The sequence below is a fragment of the Podarcis gaigeae genome (genome assembly GCF_964106915.1).
Source record: "Podarcis gaigeae genome assembly, chromosome: 5".
Taxonomy (NCBI): Eukaryota; Metazoa; Chordata; class Lepidosauria; order Squamata; family Lacertidae; genus Podarcis; species Podarcis gaigeae.
Genome location: NC_139681.1, coordinates 56,266,679 through 56,293,351, shown reverse-complemented (window position 1 = coordinate 56,293,351; position 26,673 = coordinate 56,266,679). Strand labels below are relative to the sequence as shown.

The 26,673-nt window shown below is 42.8% G+C and overlaps 1 protein-coding gene and 1 long non-coding RNA gene across 11 annotated transcripts in view; one reads left to right on the top strand and one right to left on the bottom strand.

The window, feature by feature from the left end:
• SH3PXD2A (SH3 and PX domains 2A) overlaps window positions 1-26,673 on the bottom strand; it is a 253,175-nt gene that overhangs the window by 110,489 nt on the left and 116,013 nt on the right. For 2 of the 10 annotated variants that reach the window (XM_083741553.1, XM_083741554.1), the window contains exon 1: window positions 21,877-22,139. The exons of the other annotated variants lie outside the window; for them this stretch is intronic. In XM_083741553.1, coding sequence (XP_083597679.1) covers window positions 21,877-21,878 — 2 coding nt within the window. In that variant the 5' untranslated portion in view covers window positions 21,879-22,139. Of the gene's footprint in view, window positions 1-21,876; window positions 22,140-26,673 lie in introns of those variants that run through there. 10 annotated transcript variants of the gene reach the window in all.
• The window catches only part of LOC310845869, a 35,918-nt gene that overhangs the window by 265 nt on the left and 8,980 nt on the right, over window positions 1-26,673 (top strand). The window contains exons 2-5 of the long non-coding RNA XR_014565013.1: window positions 15,149-15,288; window positions 16,660-16,691; window positions 21,382-21,456; window positions 25,046-25,195. This is a non-coding gene — a long non-coding RNA (uncharacterized lncRNA). The remainder of the gene's footprint in view (window positions 1-15,148; window positions 15,289-16,659; window positions 16,692-21,381; window positions 21,457-25,045; window positions 25,196-26,673) is intronic.

The following is a 26,673-nucleotide window of genomic DNA, read 5'->3' as shown; positions in this document are numbered from 1 at the left end:
AGCTGGGGTTTCATGGATTCATGACATTACACTACAAGTTTAAGCTTGCTTCACACCCATTGATTGCATAGGTGCTACCCAATGCCATAGGTGCTACCCATTGATTGCATAGGTGCTACCCCAGACTTCTCTGAACTCACTCAACTCAGGGGAAGAGCAAAGGTAAAATTCGACCAAAAGAGATCCAAAATATACACATTTTTACAAGCAATTTTCTTCAAAATATGCATTTTTTGGTAAGCATTTTTGGCAGGAGAACTGCATTGCAAAATTTGGAGAAGTGAGAATTTGGAAGCATGGCACTGTTTCATTCCTTGTGTTATTTCAGAAAGTATGAATTTGGTAGCCTTTGCTTCAAATATGAACTGGGTGGGCAGGATTCTCACCCATCCCTAGATCAAAGCAGGAATCAGTGTTTGAATGGTGTAGCCAGATTTTTTAAACCGTTTGTCCTCACTGGTAGGAGGGTGTGCACACTTGGGCACCACTTCAAGCAGTAAAATGTCTTGGGCCAGCAGTAGTCAAAAACCTTGACCAGCACTAGCGGTAGGTTTTTAGATCACTTTCATGGTGAAAAAATAGAATTGTGGTTCTAAAATAGCTGCCTTTTTAGTGCTGAGTTCTAAACCCACTCACACACATGCTCTGGGATGATTAATATTTTTGTGGTTTTTGATTAGCTAAGGTCCCTTGTTCATAATTTCAAAGGCAGTCTTGATTTATCAGGTTTCCTAGCACTATAACACCAGGGGCCCATTTCCCTCTGAAATGGCACAATGATTTTTTGCAATACATAATTACTGGGATTATCCTATATCCTACAAGATGTGGGTGAGAGAGAAATGAAGCCAATTGTCAAGGTTTACAGTCTCTATTTTTCTTCTCAACAGTCACAGTCTCTCTCTTGGTATACTGTTAGTATTAGCAATGTCCCTTTGATCTTGTGCATTTGCTGCTCCTTTTTCTGAGCTATACTACTCCAGAAAAAAGCTGTAGTGTTGGCACTCTATCATTTCTTTATATAAGTTGTTGCCTGATTTAATTTAACACGTGCTTCCTGGTCATATTCTATTTGAAGTTACAAAAGGAAACACAAAGACAACTCCTTATCCGACATGGCTAAAAGCAGAGTTCATGCACATCAAAATAGATCCTATAAAACTACATACAGTTGTGGGGAAAATACCAGAACAGACTTCCTAGGGGTCGGGCACTACCAGCTTTGATACAGCTTTTGCATAAAAGGCTTTGTTTTCATAGTTCTATCAGGCTATAAGATGCAATCCAGACCAGTTCTCATAAGTATTAAGCATGTCAGGACATATGTTGGCATGCTCCAGTATGTGTTAAGCTTATACCAGAGGCCTCCCATAACCTGTTTGGCAATAATCCTATGAGATGGCTATCAGGCACTTCACTTTTTATGTATAGTTATGCATATGCATCTGAGAAAACACCTTTTCAAATGGACGTCTTTCTAACTTTCTGAACAAAAAATGCCACCTGCGTTTTGCTAGCAGCTTTCCTGGAGATGTGACTCTCTTAGCACTAAGTAGCTACTTTATATTCAACATATTTCACCTGTTATTTCCATAGATATAAAGTCCCCATGTCCCATATGTGTCTTGGTTAGGAATAGAGTACTCTTGCCTAGTGGTGGTAGACTTCAGATTTGTAGGAGCTGCTTTTATTTTTTATTTATTTATTTTTACTAGCAGCCAAAGATCCACCAACCAGAGCCTGGTACAAAAGACATACACTGAATGAAAGAATTCTGAAGCCAGGAATTTATTCTGAGTGCCCTTCCATGCAACAGTCCACTTCTGGTATCCCAAGCTTTCTGCATTTCAGCAATATGATTTAGGGTGGTGATAGGAGGGGGTCGTTTTGCATATCAAAAATCCTTACCTATCTACTGCAAATCATCATGAGATCTACCTTAGGCCCACTCCTGCTCTTGCTCATACATGACCGCTCTATGCTGTTCTAAAGCTGCTAGATCCATAAGACTGAAAACTTGCATCTCTCTCCATAAGCATAACTATGGACTACAATGATAAATCATGAATTAATTTATTCTCTCCTTCTTGGATTAGAAACAACAGACTCTTAAATTCCCCCAAAACTGAAATTTAAGTAAAGAAGAGAGCTCAATATCCACTGGGAGACACAGTTGCCTTGTTCAGAAAATCAAAAGACTGGGACATGAGTCTTGATTCAGATGTAACACTAAATCATAGGCTGGCACTCAAGGAATGAGCTGGGCTAGTCTTTGCACACGACACCCCCTTCTCTCTCCTCCTCTGGCACAGCCAGCCAGGAACTTTAACCTTTACAATAATCAGAATTTCTCATTATGTCCACATTGATCCTGGCTTATTTCAATAAACCATAGTTGAAACTTACCTCAGTTTGTCTTGTTGAATGTAACAACAAACTATGATTAGTTGAACATGGTAGAAGATAGTTCTAACACGTATACAATTTACATTAAAAACCCTTAATGCCACAAAATAAGTCACACAGAGAACATTCCCTGCATGTAAAAAATTAGTGCCTAAGGGAGAAAGCTAATTCAGAACCCTTCTCCCTGTCATGCCTGCATCACCCTGCAGCCTGAAGCAGTGCAGAACACACAAGGATTATAGACAATAGAAACACCATATGATCATGTCAAATGAGTCAAAGAAATCGCAAAGTAACTGCGGGGAAAACCAGTTAAATTAAAAACAAAAACCAACACATCATTGAGTAGGAGCCTACATTCTTCTGTGTAAATGCTTATAATGCATATAAATTACCAGCATCCAGAGCGGGGTCTTGGCTTCCCCTGTGTATTCGATTCAGCATTTTAGGCTCCAAACTGTCTTCTGGACAGTGATTTAGAATGGAAAAGCTTTTATCTAATTGTGAAACAGGATTCTTGCCAGACACCTCTAATGGATGAGATATACAGCAGGGCCTGCTGCCTCGTCATTGCTTTATTTCCTCCTGTTTGGTGAAACGGGGGAGGGGAACACTTCTCCATTCAACCTCCCTGACTCTGCTTTTCACCACGTAGCAAATGGCCCTCACTTAATGGCCTTAGTGGTTTTCAATTTGACAGGCAATTGCTTACAATGAGGAGTGCATACATGTGCACACTTTACTTGTTACTCAAAGCACCTTCATGGTTCCTCTTCTGAATGAGTCCCAGGAGTATAACACTGGATTAGAGCCCCGGCTGTAGTAACTGTAACCGGACATCAAACACAGGCCTGTGGCTTTATTGTCTAGATAGGTAAGGATTAACCTCAATCTTTGTTCAGCCTGACACAAAGACAATTCAGGGCATTTTCACACACATGGCTTTACAACACTTCCTGCTTCAATCCATTTGCAATGTAAACAACACAGGCAATTTGTAGAAAAGCAGAGCCAACAGATGGATGTCACTGACAACCAGAAAGGGGGGGGGGGATTGGTTCTTCTCATTGTCATCAACATAATGATGCTGCATTTGTGCTTCTGGTTAAGTACTGTCCCTCTTTTCCAACTGGTATTGATATTTTTCTATTAAAACGGGAAAACACTTTATTTCCTTCCTCAAAGATCACATTAGATCTGTGTGCACTTCAAGTTTCCAAGTGGCTCTACCTGAAGACACAAATTTCTGTGGTTGTTGTGCAGCTGTTGTGGCAATAAGTCTTATCCTCCCAGTTCCTCCTATCATTTTACTTTTCTGATTCTTACAGAGAGTCACTCAAGGGTGCAGAAGAGTGATGGACCCTTATTCATAAGGATGAAAGGGATCTTGGTATACTTACTGAACTAGTTTGCTCTACACAGTAGATCTAACTTAGTGAGACCATGAGAAGATTTGTTCTTCGCTCCAGCTTGTGGTAAGAGAGGTGAGAGCTTAACCACGATTCCCTGTTCCACCAAGATGCTAAGCCAAGCCTTGGTTTAGTTCAAGGAGCATGACAGTAAATAGGACCAGGGAGGAGCCAAGTGGCTGTGAGCTCATCTCCAGCAGCCCACATGTTCACACAGTTTTGCTAAACCAAGGTTTGGCCTACCATGCCATCTAAACCAACTTGTTGTCTGCATGGCCTAAAAGGGGTAAGCATAATCTTTAGAAAATTTACCAGCTGTAACCACCCTCATGCCTTACTCCCCTCCATTTTTGAAAAGGAGGAGTGATGAACAATTAAAAATGAATAATAATGCAAAATATTGGAAATTAAAAAACACATGCATTTTTTAATACTCTCATAACTAACATATCTTGAGATCCGAGTGTGCCAAAGAGGCTCACAACACATTTTACACTGGTATTGCTTAAAAGGCAAACTTCATGGGCAGTCATTTGTGGCAAGCAGCTCCCATGTGGTTAAAGCTGTTTTCAAAGTGTGCTCAATCAGCGCTCAATCATACTCCTGGCGTTTGTAACCCCAAGGAAAACCCCCTGAAAAAGATGAGAGTTGCTGGTTTGGTTCACATCAGTCCAAACCACATAGGAGTTGCTTCACAGATGGAAAGCGCTGCCCTCTAAGCAACCACTCCGTTGCAGAGAAACATAGGAAGCAAGCCAAAGCAAGCCAAGGAGGCCACGAGGACTTCCAGCAACCATCTTCCAGCACCTTACCTCTTGTGCCACTAGCTCTCTAGTCTCTCAGCAAGCCAGGCAAATTAGGCTCTGTGGGTTTGAGGACACCATCTAGCCTACCCCCACCCCCACCCTGTCACATTAAGATTACCTCATGCAAACTCTTCTCATCAAGCAGCTATAAAGACAGCCTCACCTAAACATAACCTTGCATCCGAACACCAGCCTGTTTTCAAGCAATTGGTTTACCTCCGGGTCTGTGGAACCAGGTCTGCTTGAGACAGAATCCTTCCCCCCACCCCCCACAACTGTTTTCATGGAGCTTGGCCGTGACCTGACAAAAGATGAATCAGATTCCGCTTCTCTTAGGTACACTGATAACAATGCCATAGCCTACCAATCCACCCACTAGGTCTGAACAACCCACTTTGGAGCCCCAAACCACAATGTGTAAGTCAGGGATATCTGGCACCCTGGAATGACTTCACATTGTGGATCTGTTGCATGCTTGTGTTGATTCTATGTTTGCATAGATTCTCCTCTGCAATGAATAAAAGGGCAGCTGCTGCCTCCAGGGAAATAGCTGAGTTTGGAGTCTTTATGTTATGGAAGAAATCATGTTCATCGTGCAGCTCTCCCCTTGTGTTTCTCATTCTTGAAGGTCTGAAAACAGTTTCTCTCAGACTGAGTTGCTTTTAGTGGCATATTTTCCATGCTCCCTTCAGGAACATAACAATAGTTTGCTTTGTAAATTACTGGGGGAGGAAAACAATACAGCCCAAAGATTTTATAGAGATGGGAAGACAATTATACCTTTTATGCTGGTTGGCCTGCAAAAACAGGAGGCGGAAGGTGTAAAGAAAAACAACTAAAAGCCTTGTACACAAGTCTTTCACGTATCTGCTGAGATAAGGTCCATAACTCAGGGGTTAGAAAAGCTGTTTTAATTGCACAAGGTCTCAACTTCAAGAGAGACCTGAAATCTCAGAAAGCCATTGCCAGTCAGTGGGGACAATACTGAGCTCGATGGACCAATGGTCTGACTCAGTGCATGGCAGATTCTTGTCCCTATAACCTGAAGTAAGGAACCACATCCAGAAAAGTGTCCAGTCACAACTCCTGACTAAGACGTTGGCTGCGGTTGCCCATTAACCACAATGTAGGGATGATGTTTCCATGACATGAGCAAGGCGTCTGCTCTGCCCTGGACTGCTTTTCAGCCATGTGGACAATGCACATAATTTATGTATTTCCTTTCTTTTATCATAATGCAAAATCTGTCTGTTTCTGTGTCAGGTTTTTCCTTGCCATTACACAAAAAGCTACTATTAAAAATGCTGAACCATTTCATTCATTGTTTTGAAACATTTTCTTCATCACTAAGGGTGCAACCCTGAGCCCAGATCCACTGAATGGCTTAGGATGTGGTGGATCTTCAGCTCAGCTGGCTGGTTCCTGGTTCTGCTGAGCTACACCAGCGTACGTCTCCAACCTTGGCTCAGCTGAAGACACACTGGCTTCAGTCCCTCATCCAGGCTTGCTTGGCTCAGCCAAGCACAGTGGATCTTAAACTGATGCAAGCCCTGAAACGGGGGCATTCCGAGGCAGTAGTGAGGGTGGGAACACTGGGAGGGAGAGGCTTACACTGGATCTGAAGCCCATTCAGCTTGTCAGGTGACCTGGCAGCCCAGCATAAATTCTGCCAGCAAAAGGAAAGACAACAGCGAGGGCCCAATCCTCAGAAATCAGGACCAGGCTTACCAGGCAGCTCCCCACACACTGCTCAGAAAGAGCACTTGGGATGCTGCATCACTCCTGGCCAATCTCACAGCTGCAGCAGGATATAAACTATGGCTTAGCATGATGCCCCAACAGGGCCAGTGAATTTCTATTGTCTTATATCTAAGACATTGAAAACCGGTGTGTGTGTGTGTGTGTGTGTGTGTGTGTGTGTGTGTGTGTTAAACAAGACATATTCAAGGCAGGGAAGCTTAGAGATGCAAGATCCAATTGTGGGAGTAAAAACTAAACATGGAATTGGATTCTTAAGATGGAGGGGGGTATTAAAAATATTTCAAGATAGTGCACAGAAATGAGTACTTGTGTGGAGCTTAAATATAAGGATCCCTTCTCTTGAAAATAGGACTGTGAATTATCTGGAAAGGAGTAAGATCCTATCCTGCTAATTTCCCCATTTAGGGAGAACAGTGTCATCCTGAATTACCACAACGATCACAAATTAACATCAGCACAAAAATCACTGCCATGAAAACCTTACTTCAGCCAGCGTTGACCAACATAGCTGCAAAGGCAGCCAGTATATGGCAATCCCCAATCAGACTCTTGCAGCCTGCTGGAATTCCTCAAGCCGCTGGAAGAAATGCTGCCCAACAGCTGGTTTCTATCTTCTGTGCTTTGGCCCACGTCATGTCTCCGAAAGAATCTTTTGCAGTCTCAGTGAGATATATACCAGCAACATATCAGCAAGAATAACGGACTGAAAGCAAAACTGCAGAGCAATCAGGCGCTCCAATGAGCTGCTTGTAAATCTACTAAAACGTGGCATGTTTCCACAATAAACACAGCGCAATCGCTCTTGCTCTCTTCCCACTTCATCTGTTGGGAGGCCAGCTCGGCTGTGAATGTACCATCATAAAACAAACCTGAAGCAGATACTCCACCTATTGGAGAAAATCTCTTCCTACAGTCCAGCAATCTTTAAAGCAACTTTGGATGTGGCACTGACTTTCTGTAAAGTCAGCAATTTTAAATGTGGTACAAGCATGTTAAACCTGAACCCTCAAACTGTGGTTTGCTGTGGTTTCTTCCCATGGGGACCTTGAGCCCCTTTGGAAGAAAAGCAGCCCAAATAAAGTGACAACAACTCTCTTGGGAATCAGAAGGGACCATCCCCTCACTGTAGCCCATCTACACAGGGCTTTATATGCCCCCCCCCCCCCGCTTTATATTATCTTGGCAGCAACTACTGCACACCGCTCTGCTACTGTAATATCCTGAGGTTCAATTGTTTTGCAGAATTCTGCAAGAATAAAAGCAGGGGTTCAGGAATCAGCTCTTCATTCTCCTCCTATGCCTTGTAATTTTGACATTGAGCAATTCTGTGTATGACCGGATTTTTCAAGGAAATTAGATTATCCCTTATTTGCTGATCTAAAAATTGTGTGGAAACACTGGTAAGGTCCTTTATCTAATTATGAAAAAAAAACCAAAAACAAAATAAACCAGTGTGTTTTAAGGGCATAAGATCAACAGTGCGATCTTACGCACATTGGTTTGTAAGTATCACTGGATATAGAGGAACTTTCTTCCAAGTAAACACACGCAGGATCAGGCTGTAGAATAAAGGTTGTTTCCCCCCTTCCTTTTCCTTTTAAGGAGCTTTTAAAATTAACATGGATCTGGGCAAGGGGGCTAGTGAAATTTCACATAGACTGGTAGCATTAGTGGGTTTATTCGCAAGGCTGGCTTTGCTATATTTATCTAGATGCAGTCATAGCTACATCCCACAAACTCTTACTCAGCCTAGCTTAGCTACACTAGAAAGTCAGTGTGGTGTGGTGGCCAGAGTGTTGCACTTAAGACCAGGGAAACCAGGATTCCAATGTCTGCTCCCTTGACACTCACTGCTTAGCCTTGGGGCAGCCACTTTCTTAGGCTTACCAATAGAACAAGATTGGTGTGAGGATGTATGATGTACGCCACCGTGAGCTCCTTGGAGGAAGGGCAGGACAATAATAATTTTAAAAACTGTTACATTTAACAATTTGCTTTGCACACACTCCTGCCCCCTCCAATATATTCAGAAGCTCTAAAATGAGCTCTGCAATAGAAGTGTGATGTGGAACAAAATATTGCAGCATAGAGTGCTTCTCTTCATTGTTCCAGCCAGTGATAACCGGCAGCAGAGCTTTCCAAACATTTCATGCTGGTGACACAATTTTATAGACATGTATCATTTTGCACTCCTGCCAACCTAGCAGTTCGAAAGCATGTCAAAGTGCAAGTAGATAAATAGGTAGCACTCTGCAAGGAAGGTAAACGGCATTTCCGTGCGCTGCTCTGGTCCGCCAGAAGCGGCTTAAACATGCTGGCCACATGACCCGGGAGCTGTACGCCGGCTCCCTCGGCCAGTAAAGCGAGATGAGAGCCAAAACCCCAGAGTCATCCGCGACTGGACGTAATGATCAGAGGTCCCTTTACCTTTTTTATCATTTTGCAACACAGTAATTCAGTTTTACTAGCAAACTGGACGTTAAACGAACCCTTTTCCAGCCCCGGGAGGAGCGTGGAGAGCGTTTGTACAATACACCTACACACTGCAAAAGACACACTAATGTTTCGTGACACACGGTTTGGAAAGCTCTGATGGACATGGACATCTCATTGGCTACTATGGGAGCAGGATGCTGAACTAGATGGGCCACTGGCCTGATCCAGCAGAATAATTCTTACGTACCTCTTCCAAGATACTCCATTCCATCTCTCCCATAACCAAGAAAGCCAGGGCTCTGTGCCCATCTCCATCTTCAACTGGACTCTCTTCCAAATCCCCTCCTCTTCAGATTTTTTTGGTAAAGGTTTTTTTTTTTTAAACTGTGCACTTCTGCAAACTTTGGGCTTTTCCCAATCCAGTTGCTACCACTACCCTGTGCATGGAAGGTGCCATTGTGGCTACGTAAGGATCAACAGAGAATGTGTTTGCTTAGTGTAGAGGATTCTTACTTTTCATTCACTGTACAAATAACAGGTTACGACCAGATGTTGTGTCTGTCTATATTAATGTTTGCTACTCATTAATTTCGGGGCTCAACTGATGACTCAGCCACACTTTCATGTTTGTTATTTTTAAATACAGAAGACAAGATAGAATATAATTTAAAATGTCAGAAACCATTATGAATATCAAATACGTTTTCTTATTTAAATGTCTTTTAACATGCATAATAGTAGAAAAACTGAGTTATGACAGAACAATGTTTTCCCCTCCTGGATTAAATTAAGGAAAACAGATGGGTTTGCTGAGCTTCAGATAAAAAGAAATTTATGGGTATGTGATGAGCATGAGGCAGACTGAACTTTGCAGACACTAATTCTCCAACAGGCTCACCCAGAGCCTATCAATTCAAGATGATTTTTTCCTTCCTAAGGCCAACATGGTATAAATAACATCCAGAGAAGCCAACCTTTTTTCCTGACATACTAGTTTTCTATGACACCTCCTGCCTTGCATAGGGGGAACAGTCTAACACACAAACCTCCACCCTAGTCCAGCACAGCCTGATGTGAGACAGTCCAGCAAATGTTTTACCATTTGATGGTATAACCTGACACTAAGACACCATGGCAGGAGCGGGGTTTTTTTGGTCCTCCAGATGTTGCTGAACTACAACTCTCATCATCCCTGGTCATTGGTCATGCTAGTAGGAGCTGATGGGAGTTGTAGTTCAGCAACTTCTAGAAGACCTTGCACTATAAGTTTATAACCAATTATTAGAACCCCAGTTTGTGTCAAGAGGAACAGGAGGCTTCATGGAGGAAGTCATGCATCTATCATGTGAAGCTGGTATGTCTACACTGTCTTCTTCATCCCCCAAGTCAACTGGAGCAAGGCTGGGTTTCAACTAACCTTTACTGATACGGATTAGCCAGTGTGGTACAGTGGTTAGTGTGTTGTGACTAGGATTGCAAAGACCCGGGTTCAAATGAGCCCCGAAATTACTGGGTGACCTTGGATCAGTCTATGGGTAATCTAGGCATTCTTACTCGCACAGTTAGATGGGGCAGTGCTCACTGGCCCCTTCCCTTTCATCACATCCATGTCAATTTCCACACATTGGGGCAGAGGTTCTGAAGCAGGGAGCCTACTCTATTCCATGTGTTTGAGCAGGGTTCTAAATAGCACGGGGAGCAAACACTGGTAGAGCAGGCCTCCCTGTTTCAGGCTAGGGCTGTGAGATGTATTGATACAACTGGCCCAACACCAGTTTGTAGACCACATTGTAAGAACCATTTCAAAAATAATTGAACTGGCGATGTATTGTGAAGCACAGCCTTCAAAACTCCAGGGGGCAGTATAATTGCAAGCCCTCTGGGGACTAGCTAACTGCCCTCCCTTTCCCATCTGATGGCAGAACAGTCCCACTCGGGCTCGCCTGCCTCTTAGAGGAATCTGCAGTGCTCATAGCACATACCTATTAATCTTCATGACTGCTCCTTCGCCCGACTAGCAGGTGGCTAGTACAGTCTTATTGCATGAGATGCCAGATCTGGCTTCAGTGTAGTCTGTGGATCAGGGTTCAAGAGACCACAAAGCAAACAATACTGGACATTAGTACTTGTGGTGGAGGCAGATCTGCATCAGGGAAGACCAGCAAGTCAAAACATCATGATACTCAGAAAAGAGAACAGGCCTGCCTGGCAACATTTCATATGGAGTTAGGTACTGCCATTGGGAGAGTTCCTTCTTAGTGATATTCAATAAGCTTACTGCAGGTCTCGGTGGTCATCCTACAGAAGGAATGAGGACCCTGTGGCCTTTTACATGTTGCTGGACTACTACTCCCATTGTCCCTGACCATCAGCCATGCTGCTTGAGGCTAATAGGAATTGCCTCTTTGGCCAGAGGCTGGTGATAGTGCACAGGTAGAATCCCGCCTGACATTCTCAAGGTTCACACTCTGCTTCAGGCTCAAGTCCTAACACTGGGCCTTTTGAGGATCAGGTGGCCGTTATATTCAAGAGGTGAGGAAAAACATATCAGGCAGGCATTCCATATGCATAATGCAGGCTAGTTTGAACCTCATGTCAAACATATGCACTGGGCCACTAGAGCCTGAAGAAACGCCAGTCCAAGATTCCTTATCTATCTTTCAGGTTCTCCGACTGGACTCCCTCACATCTGGCAACACTTGGCTCACAAGACAGCTCTCGGTTACCTTTTGAATGTGAAGGTATTTAACAGAGATGGTTGCAATTGTAAGATAAATGGGGAAAGGCGGGGCTGTAACACCTAATAAGATGACAGGTGGGAAACATATTTAGAAGCATCTGCTAAATATTATGAGGAAAGATTTGTGTTTGCCAGATTTTCAGGGTCTGATGCAGACATTTTGAGTTGCAGATGTATGTATCGGAGTTGCAGCAGATCTCTGACCCACATAGGAGTTATGCACTTATAATGAGCTTTGGAAACGAGAGCCTTTGAGTAAACCATTATGGGTCTTCCATTCTGAATTTTGGTTGAATCACTCATTATCATTTTTTTCAATTTTCTCCATCGACATGAATGGTTTGTTTTTTAAGCCTGGTGCCCTTCCTAACTGCCTACACCTTATTTGATCACAAATGCAGTGCAGCAGGCAGAAACTCACCAGTCCTTATGCTTGAGGTCCTTTGGGGCACACCCGAATAGCACTGACTTATAGAACTCTCATCACACACATACACACATCCCAGGGATGCTGAAAGTGGCTTGAATAATGATCTTCAACTGATGGGTCCGAACCCACTAGTGAGTCATAACATGAGCACTACCACTATGAAAATATATGGTAAATGACTCAGAAAGGATCCCCAAATGTATGTTTGGGTGCAAAGTGGGTCCTGGGTCTGAAAAGCTTGAAGACTACGTGTATAGTTTAACCTTTTTGCATCTGGTGCCCCCTAGATGTCACTGGACTCCAACTCTTGTTATTTCTGATTACTGGAATTAGAGCCCAAAACATCTGAAAGGCAGATTGAGGAAAGCTGATATACTTGGTGTGATGGTTGTGTTGAAAAAGTAGAGTCAGTGGGTCAATCTGGTCATGCAAATTGGCCTTTATATCACTGCTTTTAAGCCTTAAAAAGAGAACAATGAAAAATGGAATTTATGGTATATAAGGAACTCTACATGTTTAAGTTGGGAGGAAAAGGACAAGGTTTGATAGCTATTTTTAAGTCTGAATAACTGCTTAAAGGATAACAGCTTGAGGCAGGGTGAGGAATAATGAGTTGAGGTTGAAATGCAGCAGATGTAAGTTCAAAACCTCCTAAATGCAAGGATAACTGAACAGCCGATTGGATTACTCAGGAAAAGTTGTGGGGTCTTTCCATTAGGGACAGCTAGAAGATTTTAAGCAGGAAAGGAGGCTGAGTTAGCAAACTTTCCACTCCAGCTATATCCCTGTAATTATTTTTCTGTGGACCAAAATAAAGGAAGCTTATAAAGTTCTCCCTATATTAAGTTCACCTCAGATTTGGGGGCTGCAAATTAACTTGTCTTGTTTGTGGTATGCCACTGATACCTTAGCAATCTGCTAGCCTTCCTTTCCCCCTTCAAAAATTGTTTAACAATACAGCAAAAAAACCTTCTCAAAATTACATACTGTACATGCATGATGATCAGATACACACAAGAACTGTGCTTCATGTGATTCAGAGCCAGACCATGTATGTAAGAACCCTGCTCAGGAAAAGAAAAGGACCTTTAGCTCTGTTGTATGTAATGAACACATTCATTCCTCTCTAGAACAAGGCTTGAGTTGTGGGAAACCCAGGGAATTCTAATTCTTATTAATAAAGAAGAAAAATAAAAACCACATTCCATCCAATTGGTCTTTGTTTTCAGTCCCTCTGACCACTTTCCTATGTTGCCTATCCTTCCGTTTTTTATTTGTAGACTGCATTGAAGCCATTTGCCCTAGCCATAAGCCTCTTCCATTTCTTTGAGTCTTTCCCTGCCCACAGCATCCAGGTTGCCAGTGTGCACTAATGGTTAGGTATGTTAATGAAACAGAGTACAAAAAAATCATCTTGATGTGATGGTGCACACAATGGCCTTGTGATTTTTGTGGGTGCCGGCTGTGTTTCCTCAATGCCCATAAGTATTTGCACACCTTAATAATACGCAGCAGCAGCAGCAACAAGCATATGAACAGAAGGATCCTAAAAGCTGAGGCAAACTGTGCTTGGACCAGTTCTGAAACTAAATTTAGCAATTCTCCAAGTTGAAGAAAGGCAGAGCAGAAGCATGGGAGCAGAGCTAACCCACAGGGCAGAAATGGGGTAAAGTCTGCCCATCCTTAATATTTTGATATACTTCCATTTGACAAGTAAGTATGTTACTCCATTTGATTTCTACTAACTTTTCCTTTATCCTTGCATACACCTTAAAATCAATCTGCAGCTTTGCTAATACAAAAACTGTCATGCTTCTCTTTAATTGACTTCTCAATCTAACAAGGAATGTTTGTGCTTCACTTAAAGACAGGGACAGATCCAGGTAACGACTGGATTTTATATTTTAAAAGTGGGAAGCGGAATGGCTGAGCCACTGTGTGTGTTTTGACTCAGCAGGTGCAACCTGACACCTGCACAGATTCTAGTTGAGCCTGATTCAATTAAAGTTGCAATCCTGCATGCAAGTCTGTTATTTCCTCCTATATTTCATATTACAACTGTGATATTTGGGCTACAACCATTTACCCTTTTTCTCCCCCTACCCCCACCACAAACCCATTTTGCTTAGCATCCAGACTGATGGAATATTCTGGGGAACTGAAAAACTTTCTCACAATCCTAAAACAATACTTCTTGGAATGCCCCAATCTGAGGACATAAATGTTGATCTTCAAATAATACAAACTCTACTGATAACAGCAAAATTTTGTATGCCCAATTTTGGAAATGTAAAAATCCCCCAACAGTTATGGAATGGCTGCAGAAAACAGTCTTGCAGATAAAGCAAACAAACAACTAATTTGTTTTTTAAAATGTATCAAAAGATGGTCCATGTTTATACAATTATAGAATGATAGCTCCTTATAATTTATTTACAATAAATTGATGTTCTATCAGAGTGTACTATTTCTATCTGTTCTTTCCCTCTGTTCCCAATACAAACTTATGATTCACATTTTCTCTTCGTTTTATTATTGTGTACCAATACTAAAATGAATAAAAATATAATTTTTTTTTAAAAATGCTCAAAATGTTGTGACATTTTGCTTGGCCCAAATAAAGTTCTTCGCTGAACTGTGGTTGATCTGCCCACCCCCTTTATGGACCTAACACAGCTTCCCTTGTTTATCTTCTGTCTGCCTCTCTGTTATGCAGATTTTTTAAATGGCTGCTCACAAATGACAAACTAGGAGGAATAAGAGAGAGAGCAAAGCTGCAAATACTGCACAGTATCCTCCACTCCCCCACACACCCATGCTAGATTAAAAGTGCACCTTTCTGGACCAGTTGCTGCTAGCCATGACTTCACGGTTAAAATGAAAAACAGAAGGTAAACCATGTAATGCATCATTTGACCTCATGGTGGAGATAGAGACCTAGAAGAACCCAATATACAAACTAGTCTTCTAAGACTTCTGACAGACAAGCAGGGCATACGTAATTAGGGGCTCTTTCCCCAACCCCTCCCAATCAATGCCAGCCAAACCTTTTAGACAATCTGTGTTGATTTCAACTTACATCAGACCACAACCACAACAAGGCAGAGATGTGCATGTTAGGAGTGGCTACGTACCCAACATTACCGTTCTCTGTTTGAAGGCATCCTCTATGTGAAGTGCTGTTCTGTCCCAAGTCTGGTTTAAAGATAAATAACCATAAGAAAGGACAGCAGAAGCCTTGAACTTGCCTGTCAACATTTAGCTGCTGGACAGCAGCTGGTCACAGTGTTCTGCAGTCTGGTGAGGTGTGCTCTATTCCTATTTGTAATTACATTTTGTGTCTGCACTTATAAATCAGCATGTGCTTGTTTTATACAGATCTGTGCCCTTTCCCTCCCTCTTTTTTGGCAATATGTAAGTGGTCTCTGTAGCACTGAACCACACACTCAAGTTAGCCTACAATGGCCTTTGAAGCAACAATGCCACTAGATAGAAAATGGATGCTTGCAGCTGTCACCCCAAAAGCCAACGAAGGTTAATTTCATTTCACCACTCATATCTTCCTGGCCATGATATGAGATGGGCAGCAGTCAGTAAAGGTTACCTAAAAGAAGGATGCCACCTCCTCCCTTTCATTTCTTTAAATCCTTCCTCAAAACCTCAAGCTTTGCATGAAGCCTTTGGCACAATCCCCACGTTGTCCTACTGTAAGGAAGCCACATGCTACTGAAGTAATTGTACATTCTTTTCTTGTTTATCCATGGATGCCTCCAGACTGTATTTTACAGGAGGGATTCCAGTGCATCCTGTAAATTTAGGTTTGCACTATTCAAGAGGATTACACTGCTCTGTTGCCCTAGTGCAACAAATACACACACACACACAACTGGCTTTTGCAGTTAGGAAACTGACGACGAAATGCACTGAAAAGTGTGGGATGGTAGAATGATGAATATGTATAAACACCCCTCAATGATATCAGAATGTGTGCTGGTTGTCATATAACTATCCTGCAAGAAAATCAGAACAAATGCTCCATAAAGAATGGTGGGAGTTGGGGAGAGATATATAACTTCCATGTAAGCTTTGTGAAAGCAATCCATGGCATGGAGAATGTTCAATGTCTGGAGCAGTCCCCTGCCTCCCCTTGCCATATTGCTTCCCTGTGTCCAATTTTGGATGAGAAAATCCTTGGGGCAATACTCCACTTTTACACTGTGATGTGCCATGCACATTAATAGCATATATGTGGAAGGCTTCCAGTTGTTAGCAGAGGTCCTCATTCTGCTCCTTGCCCTAATCTGTTTCCATGACTGCTAACCTCTGTCCTGCCCTGGGCACATGTACTATGAAATTCCCACACTTACCATCATTCTCTCCCGTCATCACCACGATACAGTCCCTGATGCACAGTGGGCATTGTGCAAGGAAAGTCAGATTTTGCAACCAGAATTTCCCCAAATTGCATCTCTTATTATTCTTGCACAAGTCAAAGAACATTTTCAAAAGCACTAATTATAATTACTTACAGGCACTCTGTTTCTGAGAAATGTGGTGCAGTACTATCTCCAAAAACTGTAATCTGGAATAGGACCCATTGGTACCAAGTGCTAGAGAGGCCTAGGAGGAAATTTCTAAGAGGTAAACATACTGCTTTGGCTTTTCTTTCAGCCAAGTTTTCTGATATTAATCGGCACAGAAAGGTGAGTGCATCTGATAGTCTATATGTTATAGTCTAGCGCTTAACAGTGATTGGTATCTGTGATGCTGCCGATTAACACTTGTCTCACCTCCTTCTAATAATGTTTCCTGGACTGACTATCTTTTCCTCAGCAGAGGGTTATCTGGAGCACAAAGCAGTGAGTCACAACCACACCATACATTGAAAACACTCTTCTACCTCTTCAGACTGCCATGGCTTCCCCCAGAGAATCCCCAGAAACTGTAGTTTGTTAAGAGTGCCGAGTGTTGTTAAGAGACCCCTCAAAGAGCTACAATCGCTAGTGCCCTTAACGAACTACAGTTCCCAGAATTCTTTGGGGGGGGGGAACCATGACTTTTACAGCAGTAGAAGAATGTTTTAAATGTATGGTGTGGATGTGACCATGGACAAGGAAACAACAGTAGTACATGTGTGGTAGGGCTGAGCCACACTTCTGACACGGGCGTCACTGTTGTTTATGCAAAGAGGGCTGGGCCAGGGGGGCGGTGAGAGAGGGGCCATGACAACACATCTGCTGGACTGCTGCTGCCATTCCAGTGTTCTTGTTGGTGTACTAGCATGGCCTCAACTTGCTAATGCCCTGCCCAGGCAAGCAGGCAAGCAGCAGAGATTCTGGTATTGGGAGGTGAGCTCCAGCCCACCACATGCACTGCTACAGCAACAAATCCACCCGTAACAAAACAGAAGCCCCGAGTCTTCCTGATATAATGCTCCCCAAACCATTCCAGTGACAACTTATTATGAACACTCAAAAGTGGTTAAGTCTTCCACAGGACGTGTCGCTGCTGCTTTGCTACGACAGATTCATCTCAGCTATGCCTCTGGATTTTATTAACACCCCAGGAGTCATGCAAGGCACCCAGTCTGAACTTGCCTCTCCCTTGACATGCCTCAGAAGGCATTTCCCCACAGCATCACCAAGATGTCTGAGATGCTTGGGCAAGGGCAAGGAGCATGTGCTCACAGGCCTGGAAAGCCTACAAGCTGAGCTTTGAAAGCCTTCTCGGTGAATCACTGGAACCTGAGCACTGGCCAAGTCAAAGTGAAGCCTCTCAAAGGCATGGAGAGACACTCTAACCTGCAGTGGTACATTTTAGACTCTGGACTTAATTGTCTGACAGACAGCTCCTCTTTAGATCATAAGGTGTATTTACTTCACTAACTTCAAAATGTGAGGTAAGTCATCCTGTGCATTGTAGGTTGGAGTGTCCCTTCTGCACATTCTCCCAAGAGGGGGCCCTAGACTTCTGCTCCAAAGTTTTGCCCTGATAGCTCCGCTGATACATCTCCCTCTATAGGTACCAGTGCTTCCTAGAAAAAAATTCTGCACAAGTGATTGGTACACAACCTTTCTAGTCATCGCTGAAAAAATATGGTTGCCCTATGGGACTAGTGGACACATAAGGAGGAGCAGGCATGCCACAGATTTCCAACTCACTTCCTCTCTCTCTCACCTAGCAGGATTTCAAAGTCAGCCAGCAAAAGTGCCTGGAAATCCCTTGGGTGTTGTGACAAGAGCTGGTAATATATTTGGCATTCAAACTATGAATCATGCTTCCATGACTCTCTTGCCACGGAAGGATGTGCAAGAGATATCCTGCTTTTCATTGTGTACATATTTTCTATATGGTTGATCAGATTATCTTTCCTGTTTCTTGCAAGTTTGACTCTGTTAAACTTGCTGCAATCTAAGCCAATAATATGCTGTTCTTATGCAACTCTTCTGCACAATGCAATCAACGTAATTCTATTTAAATTTGATTTTACTTGACAATCTTGCCTTTCTTTTAATTAAAAAAACCTCTAGCTCTTATGGTCTCATATGAAAGCAAGAAAATGTGTAGCATTTGCTGAAGTTGCAAGAAACCAAAGGAAGTCTCAAGTAGGATATATATTATGGTAGGATATATATTCCCTGCACTAACACGCTGTCCTTTCCCACAATCCTCTGTCCTCACCCCTCCCTGATCCTAGGAAAATTGGTTATCCTTGGCACCATAAAGATGCTAATCCCAGAAAGGGAACTGTCCCAGGGCCAATTCACATATTCTCCAGGTGAAAGAGCATTCTTATGATTATGGGTGCTATGTATGGTTTTTTATTTTTGCGTTATGAATGTGATTGCTGTTTTAAATGAATTTTGTACTCCTCTCCAAGACTGATTCGATATGGGGTGGGATATAAAATACTTTAAACAAGTATGAAAGAAATAATATTTTGCAAACCATTCCTCATCATAGAACTCAGACTGAATCCACTGGGTAACTTAAACTGTGACTGACATTCTTGTTATACTCTAAATTGCAAGTATTCATGATACTGTCAGTTCCATAATCACATGACCCTGTTTATGTGAACATTTTTCTTCACTGGATGAGAAAGGAGCAAGTCAGACTCATGCAACTTTGCCCCATCCTCTCTCTTCTCCTCTCCTCTCCCTGCATAGAAAGCAGTTCTTAAGACCCACCACAACATAGTGGTAAAGAGTAGGTTTTCGTGGGGAAACAGCCAGGGTGGCAGGGGAAGAAGCGCTCAGACATGGAGCTTTAGAGAGTGGACCTATGTCTAGAATGGATGGATGGTGGCTAATGGATTGAAGTTGAATCCTGACAAGACAGAAGTACTGTTTTGGGGGGACAGGAGGCGGGCAGGTGTGGAGGATTCCCTGGTCCTGAATAGGGTAACTGCCCCTGAAGGACCAGGTGCGCAGCCTGGGAGTCATTTTGGACTCACAGCTGTCCATGGAGGTGCAGGTCAATTCTGTATCCAGGGCAGCTGTCTACCAACTCCAACTGGTACGCAGGCTGAGACCCTACCTGCCCGCGGACTGTCTCGCCAGAGTGGTGCATGCTCTAGTTATCTCCCGCTTGGACTACTGCAATGCACTCTACGTGGGGCTACCTTTGAAGGTGACTCGGAAACTACAACTAATCCAGAATGCGGCAGCTAGACTAGTGACTGGGGGCGGCCGCCGAGACCCCATAACACCGGTCTTGAAAGACCTACATTGGCTCCCAGTTCGTTTCCGAGCACAATTCAAAGTGTTGGTGTTGACCTTTAAAGCCCTAAACGGCCTCGGCCCAGTATACCTGAAGGAGCATCTCCACCCCCATCATTCTGCCCGGACGCTGAGGTCCAGCGCCGAGGGCCTTCTGGCAGTTCCCTCATTGCGAGAATGAGGGAAGTTTTTAATGTGTGATATTTTAGTGTATTTTGGGTTTCTATGGAAGCCGCCCAGAGTGGCTGGGGAAACCCAGCCAGATGGGCGGGGTACAAATAATAAATTATTATTATTATTATTATTATTATTATTATTATTATTATTATAGAAATGAGGACAAAAGCAAGTCTGGATGAGCACCGTCTTTCTAAGCTGAGCTTACCTATACTTGCTTTTAACACAAATTCTGTGCTACATGCCATTGTGCAGTGCAATAAGAAGTCACACATACAGAATTGCCTGTCTTTATCACACAACTTTGGGAGTGGGTGATGCTTGAAAGGTCATTTCATACAAGCACACCTCCACACCTGAGCAGATAGTTGATGCAAGATAATGGAGTGATCCCTCCATTAGCTTGCATAGGAGGAAAGAAGATAGTGGATCTCTATAAATGGTGGTGATGATGGAGAATCTCACCAAAAGGGTTCTGTTATCCTTGGCAGATAAGATTCCCCCAACCCAGTTTCTGGGTAGCCTTTTCTTTTAGCCATGCAAGTTAATAGAAGGATGGCTCTCAATTAATTTGCATAGGGGAAAGAAGTATCTGTAGCCCCAGAAATAACTGCAGAGTGTATGTAGTCACCACCACAATCAGTTCTTCTCCTCCGCCTGAGAAAAACTGATGGTTTGGGAGAAAGGGATTTTGAAGGTGTGCACTGAGAAGCAGTAAGCCCCCCCCCCCCCCAGTTATGATCAACCTTTGAGTTGTATATTAAAATAGAGGATAAAACTTCATGCCTACAGATTCACTCCCACCTGCCTAAGATTAAGATGGAGCAGGAGAGGAAGGTGAAGGGCAAAGGGTAGCAAACTGGTTCTGTAAGAACAAAGCTACTTCCAGCAGTTAACATGAGGCTGGTTCACATGGAAATCCAGATCAAATGAGCAAACAGAAATCACAACAGATTGGAAATGCATTATGTGCCTCACAAGCCAGAAAAAGCTGTGGCATGGGGAAAACCCGAATTGTGGATCGAACCTAAGTGTGTTAGAAGAGGGGAAGAGACGTTGATAAAACAGGGGTGGCTAACCTCCCCCTGCCCTCTTGCTGGACTACAACTCCTATAATCATGGGAAGCGTAGTTCAACAACATCTAGAGATCCTTGAACTGGGAAATGCATAATTAGAATTTGTGTCTCAGCCAGGCACTCCAGGCACAGCCAGGCACATACACAGTCATACCTATTCTAAAAAGGACAAGTTGCAAAGGGTAAGGGCAAATCTTGCAAATACGAATATTTTACCAGCTAAATCACTTGTACTAAACATTTTACCAGCATGTCCCCACCCTGCCCAGTACTAATTTGCCACAGCATAACGGAGGGGAATAAATTTACTAAGCTACTTGCCTTGAAGGAACTGTTGCTTTCCCTAGGGCAATATCCAAGTGCAATACTGGGGGAAAGGGGATGCCAAACTTTTAGTAACATCTAAATGTCTTAACAGGCAAAACCAAGGGCAGTTAGGACTAACATCTCAAGACATTTGGGAGCCCAAGGCTGCAATCCTGTGCACTTACCTGTGAGTAAACCACATTGAACTCAGTCTTTTTTCCTAAGTAGACATACATAGGATTGCACTGTCAACTATCACTGAAGCAGTGCTAAAACTTTTGTAAATGTTTTTCACCCTGATAACTACTCACATTTTGCTGAAAATGTAACCCACAAAGCCGCTTCACTTTCCATTTTTAAGTACGATCTTTGTTTAAAGCAGCTGGAGCTGAACATTTGATACAGATTGTGACTTAAAAGTACAACAGGAAAGCCTCAAGAACAGAATAAAGGAGTGCCTGAATCTAATTAAGTGTGATGACAGAGGACAGCCCTCTCACTTCCCACTCAGACCCTCTATGTAGAGGTGTTTATACATCTTTAAGACAAGCCAATGCTTAAAAGCTATGCTAAAGCAGAAGTTGAACATGACAACAGATTTACTTACATGAGGGTTAAAGCATGAAGTTGTCCTTCGTTTAAGGAGCAGCTGGAAAGTGTTCTGCTGTTTAGCTTATGCAAAATACACAAAGCTGCTATTTGTGTTTGCTCGGAGTTATGGGAGGTGGGCCGTGCATCCCAGCGCACACACGCAGAGAACAAAGCCTACATGCATACAATATCTCTTACTCCCACCCACTGGTACTTCTCAGAATGAGGGACAGATTTGCATAAGACATCATCTGCAGCCAGTGATAACAGCTGAAGAGCGAAGTGGGACAGAGGGGCTTTAATATGTGATAGATGATCGAAGAGTGAGACCACACAGCCAGTGAATAAGAAGAGGAAAAAAGGGCGGTGCCAGAGAATTCCTAAAACAGAGGGAGAGAGATGCATGAAGGAAAGAGAAAATTTGGAACACACCCGTGACCTACAGACCAATGGAAAGCTGCTCACTGGGAAGAGGACTACCTCACACTATGGGCATTTGCTCCCCCCTCACTAGTTGTGGAGGAAAATTTTCAGACATTATCTTCATTTGTTCTATAAATTAGTCTACACCCAAGTTTCACTCGTTTTAGCCAATGAATAGAGGCATAACAATGATTGACATATAGGAAAGCAGATCTTACAAACTCCACAAACATGAAAAGGCCAGAGTGACACACACACAGTTTACTTCCTGGCTCCTTTATTTTGGTCTTTCCGGGTGGAGAACAGATTATACTCATATTGCAGTGGCTATGAGAAAAAGTTACACCAGCCCTGCAAAAGAAACCCAGTTATCAGAGCTACTGCCTCAGTTGACAGAGTGGCAGATTTGTGCCCGCTGGGTCCCTGCTTCCTTGCCTTGCCAGCTAGCCCACCACCCCAGCTCTTTCAAAGCTCTGAAGAACACCTGCTCCATGCCTGTGCTGCCTGAAGCAAATTTAAACTTCAAATTACCAGTAAAAAAAGAACTTCTAGCCACTGGAGAATAATGGTACCAGCAGCACTCTCCTGGCCGCCCTTCCTCAGAGGGTGTGTATGTTAACTTTATTTATTTATTTATTTATTTATTTATTTATTTATTTATTTATTTGGAGTATTTACTTGCCCTGCCTGGGGCAAATAATAAATAAATCCCAAGGAATCCCATTTATGTACTTACTTATAAAAAAATATTTATATACTGCTGTATCATAAAAATATATCACAGCGGTTTGCAACAATATAAAAACATAAAGCAAACAATAAATTTGTAAAAAGTTAAAAGCAAAAAGAAATTAAAAGCAAACACCAATAGACCATTGAGGAGGATATACTCTTAATACTCTTAATTGCTTGCAAGGGCCTGGAGGAATACAGAAGTTTCCAGCCGGTGTTTAGAAGTTGGCACAGAAGGTGCTCACTGAATCTCTAGTGGCAAGGTGTTGCCGAGGACTGAGCCAATGATGCACTAAACCTTTCATGCCAGTGTGCCACTTTACTACATTAAAGGAGCTGTTGTTTTCTGTACTGTACTTTTCTCTTTTTTTACATAGAGGAGCATTCAAGAATATGATTTCTCCCCCTGGAAGTGTTACACTTCGAAATTCTATCTGTTGCTTTGAAAAGAAGCATCAAGAGAACCTGAACAGCCTTTACCAAAGGTGTCATGGACTTTGAGGAAGCACGAACTCAGGGCAAAAAGGAGAAATGAGCTAAGAGCAAGACATGTTTGGGAAACCCGCACTGTGATCAACTCCCATCCAGAAACCTATGTCCCCGCTGTGGAAGGATGTGTGGATCCAGAATTGGCCTCCACAGTCACTTACAGACTTACGGTTCATGGAAGACAATCTTACTTGGCTACAAGTGATTGCCAAAGAAGAAAGAAAACCCTCTTAAGCTTCACCATGCAGAAAATAAACAATCACAACTCACCATGCTCCATTCTTGTCTTTGCTAATTAATTTCTATGACCAAAACTGGGGTAACACACTCTTATCTCTCCTGTTGCTATCCCCTGCCCACCGGTGCTCTTTGAATGGCTGGTTGAAACAACATTAATGGTTTCCAGTTGAACTGAAACTATTAGAAAGACGATGGCTCTCAAGAAAAGAGGCATTTTATTTCTGTTGTTTTTGCTGCAGCTGTATGAGTCACATCAGGCTTTCTCTCCCCTCCCCACCCCCAGCCTTATTCTATTAGGAACAATCCCTGGGAAGATTTTGGTTCCAGAGAGGGGGAAAGTTGGCAGAAACAACCCAATTTCCATATGTTCTGCATGATTTTAAAAAGGAAACTAACTGCCTTTAGTTTTGAAGGCCCAACTCCCAAGAATGGCTTTGACCTAGTAAAAGAAAATCAAGAGGTTTCTTCTCTTTTCTTTAAATTTACCCATGACTTCTCATATTCTGTTCCAGGAATGTCTTGGAAGTTTTTCTGGCAACTCTTTTCAGTTGGTGGCAATATTGTGGTTTTCTGCTGGGCACATATCCGGTAAATGCTGGATAGTATCCCAAAACTTGCTTGACAGGAATAGCCAGCCATGACCACCTTGTGTCCTCAAAATGGGGGTTCCAGTAAAGTGACTGTGCACACCTGTGCAGAAGTGCACATTGCCCAGCCATTACCACAGAGTAGAAATCCAGAAGTAAATATAACTCAGCGATAGCTGGGTGGAGTCCAACTGCTTCCCCGCCTCCAAGGCCAACACTTTCTAAAAGCCTTGCTGCACCAGTAACACACCGTTCCTGCCTTCGGCCCCCCCACAGGTCTGCCTGAGGCAAGTCATTTCACCCTGATGCATGGACTTGTTCAATGTTTTATCCGCCAGAGATGGCCTTTACCACCGGTTAAATGTGTGGACCTAATGAAAGAGCAACTTTACAGCCTTATCCTATTTCCTGGAAAATACTATGTAGGGAAGTGGGTGGGTGTGTGGAGAGATTGTGCTGCTGCAACCTCATTAAGTCTCCACTCAATACTGGATCAGCTCTACAGATGCATGCTGCACCTGTGAAGGAACGGAAAAGGCATAGCTGGTTATGTGTGCTGCAAAGCTGTGCATGGCTAGGGAAGGGGAATGAAGAAGAGGGGGTATGTTTAGTTGGCATTGTATCCACAATGCCAGGATGAGGAAGACTGTTACATGCATTAGTGCAATGGGGTACTTCATATATTTTCTCCCACTAAAATCTGACTCCTTCCAGACTGGGCAACATGGCCAGAAACTCACACTCCCAGACCCAAAAGTAGACACGAAGGAGCAGAGGTTGGAAAAGAGTACAAGCATTTGTTATTCTCAAGGTAAATACTGTATTTTCAGTTGGGTTTTTGTAATTTGGTTTTGTTTGGCACTAGTTTTCTTGCAGACCAGATGCAACTTTCTTATAGGTCATGTTCAAATGGTGCACACTGTTATTTTCCTGGCTCACCTAGAAACAAAGTGCATCTTGCTTTCTGACAAGTTAAGATCTAACCTTCTGGACAGTTCTGCCAAATCAAACATGAATGCTTAATATTGAAATATCAAAATCTCCCCTGTAACATGCAACTGAAATGTTCAGTGCTTGGCTGAATATCATTCCTCAACCCCCTTTATCATCTTTCTGTTTGTACTCTGGTTGAAAACTTTAAAAGCCCCAGGCATCCCCTATGAAAAATTAAGCACCAAATGGTACAAAATATGTTCATTTTCATACACTGACCTAGGTAAAGAGCACATTTTTCAATCCTCCTTTCCCCCACTGCCACTCAGAGATGGGCTAGAAGCCAAGTCTGTGCCGGTAAGCTTGTTTTTCTATTTAAAGTGTTCATTTTTATTAATAACCCTTTAATGTCTACACACTGGCACTGTAGGAGTTGTATTTCCATGTTATGTCATCGGGAGCTATTATGTATTTAATTCCTGAGCCCACAAATCCATATGGACAGCATTAAACATATATAGCATAGCATTAAAACTCTGTTCCACCCCCCTCCCAGAAAAAAGCCCAACCCCCAGCTAAGGTCATGGGAAAGAGAAACAGGCAAGCAGGGTGATTTTAGCGTTACATTTTACTATGCACAACTAGGCACTTTTTTGTGCACAATAGGTTGCGAGTTGCCCTGAGCTTTTGTTGGGAGGGGGACTAATACCTGAGCCAAATAAATAAAAGTGGGGTTGTGTTAATAAACTTGGCAGAGTGTTGAGGCCATAGGGCAAAGCCCTTACCCATGTAAGCTTTGCATGTGCACCCAGACATATTTACCATATTCAATGTCTGATTTCTGTACAGTATTAGTACACCAGGTGCTGATGGCTTGGGCATGTTTGCTGCTGGCATGCAAGTGTTACACAGAAATGGGTCAGGTTATGTACTAAGTACATCTAAATGCACATGGAAAGCTTACAGATGAAGCCCTGGCGGTGTTCAATGACACTTTTTGTGGGGCTGGCCCACAGTAAAAGTTTCTAAAAGATCAATATGTACAATAGTAGAGAGAACAAAGAAATCCACTAAAATACATTTGTAGTTATTTCCCCATAGAAGATGAATCATGAACCCAAATTGTGCTTAAATATCCCATGGGATCAAATTCTCAAGATCAGAATGCATTGGGATATCCATCCATTTCCCTCTGTCTCCAAAAGGTTACACACCATGCATTTAAAGCACATGACTTCTTCAAAGAATCTTGGGAACCGTAGTTTTCCCCTCACAGAGCTACAATTCCCAGCACCCTCAACAAACTACAGTACCCAGTTTGCAGGAAGAGTAATGGAAGTGGCAAATCCATCAATGAAATGGGGGGAAAAACATTTTTAGGTGTAATAGACTGGGGGAATTAATCTCAT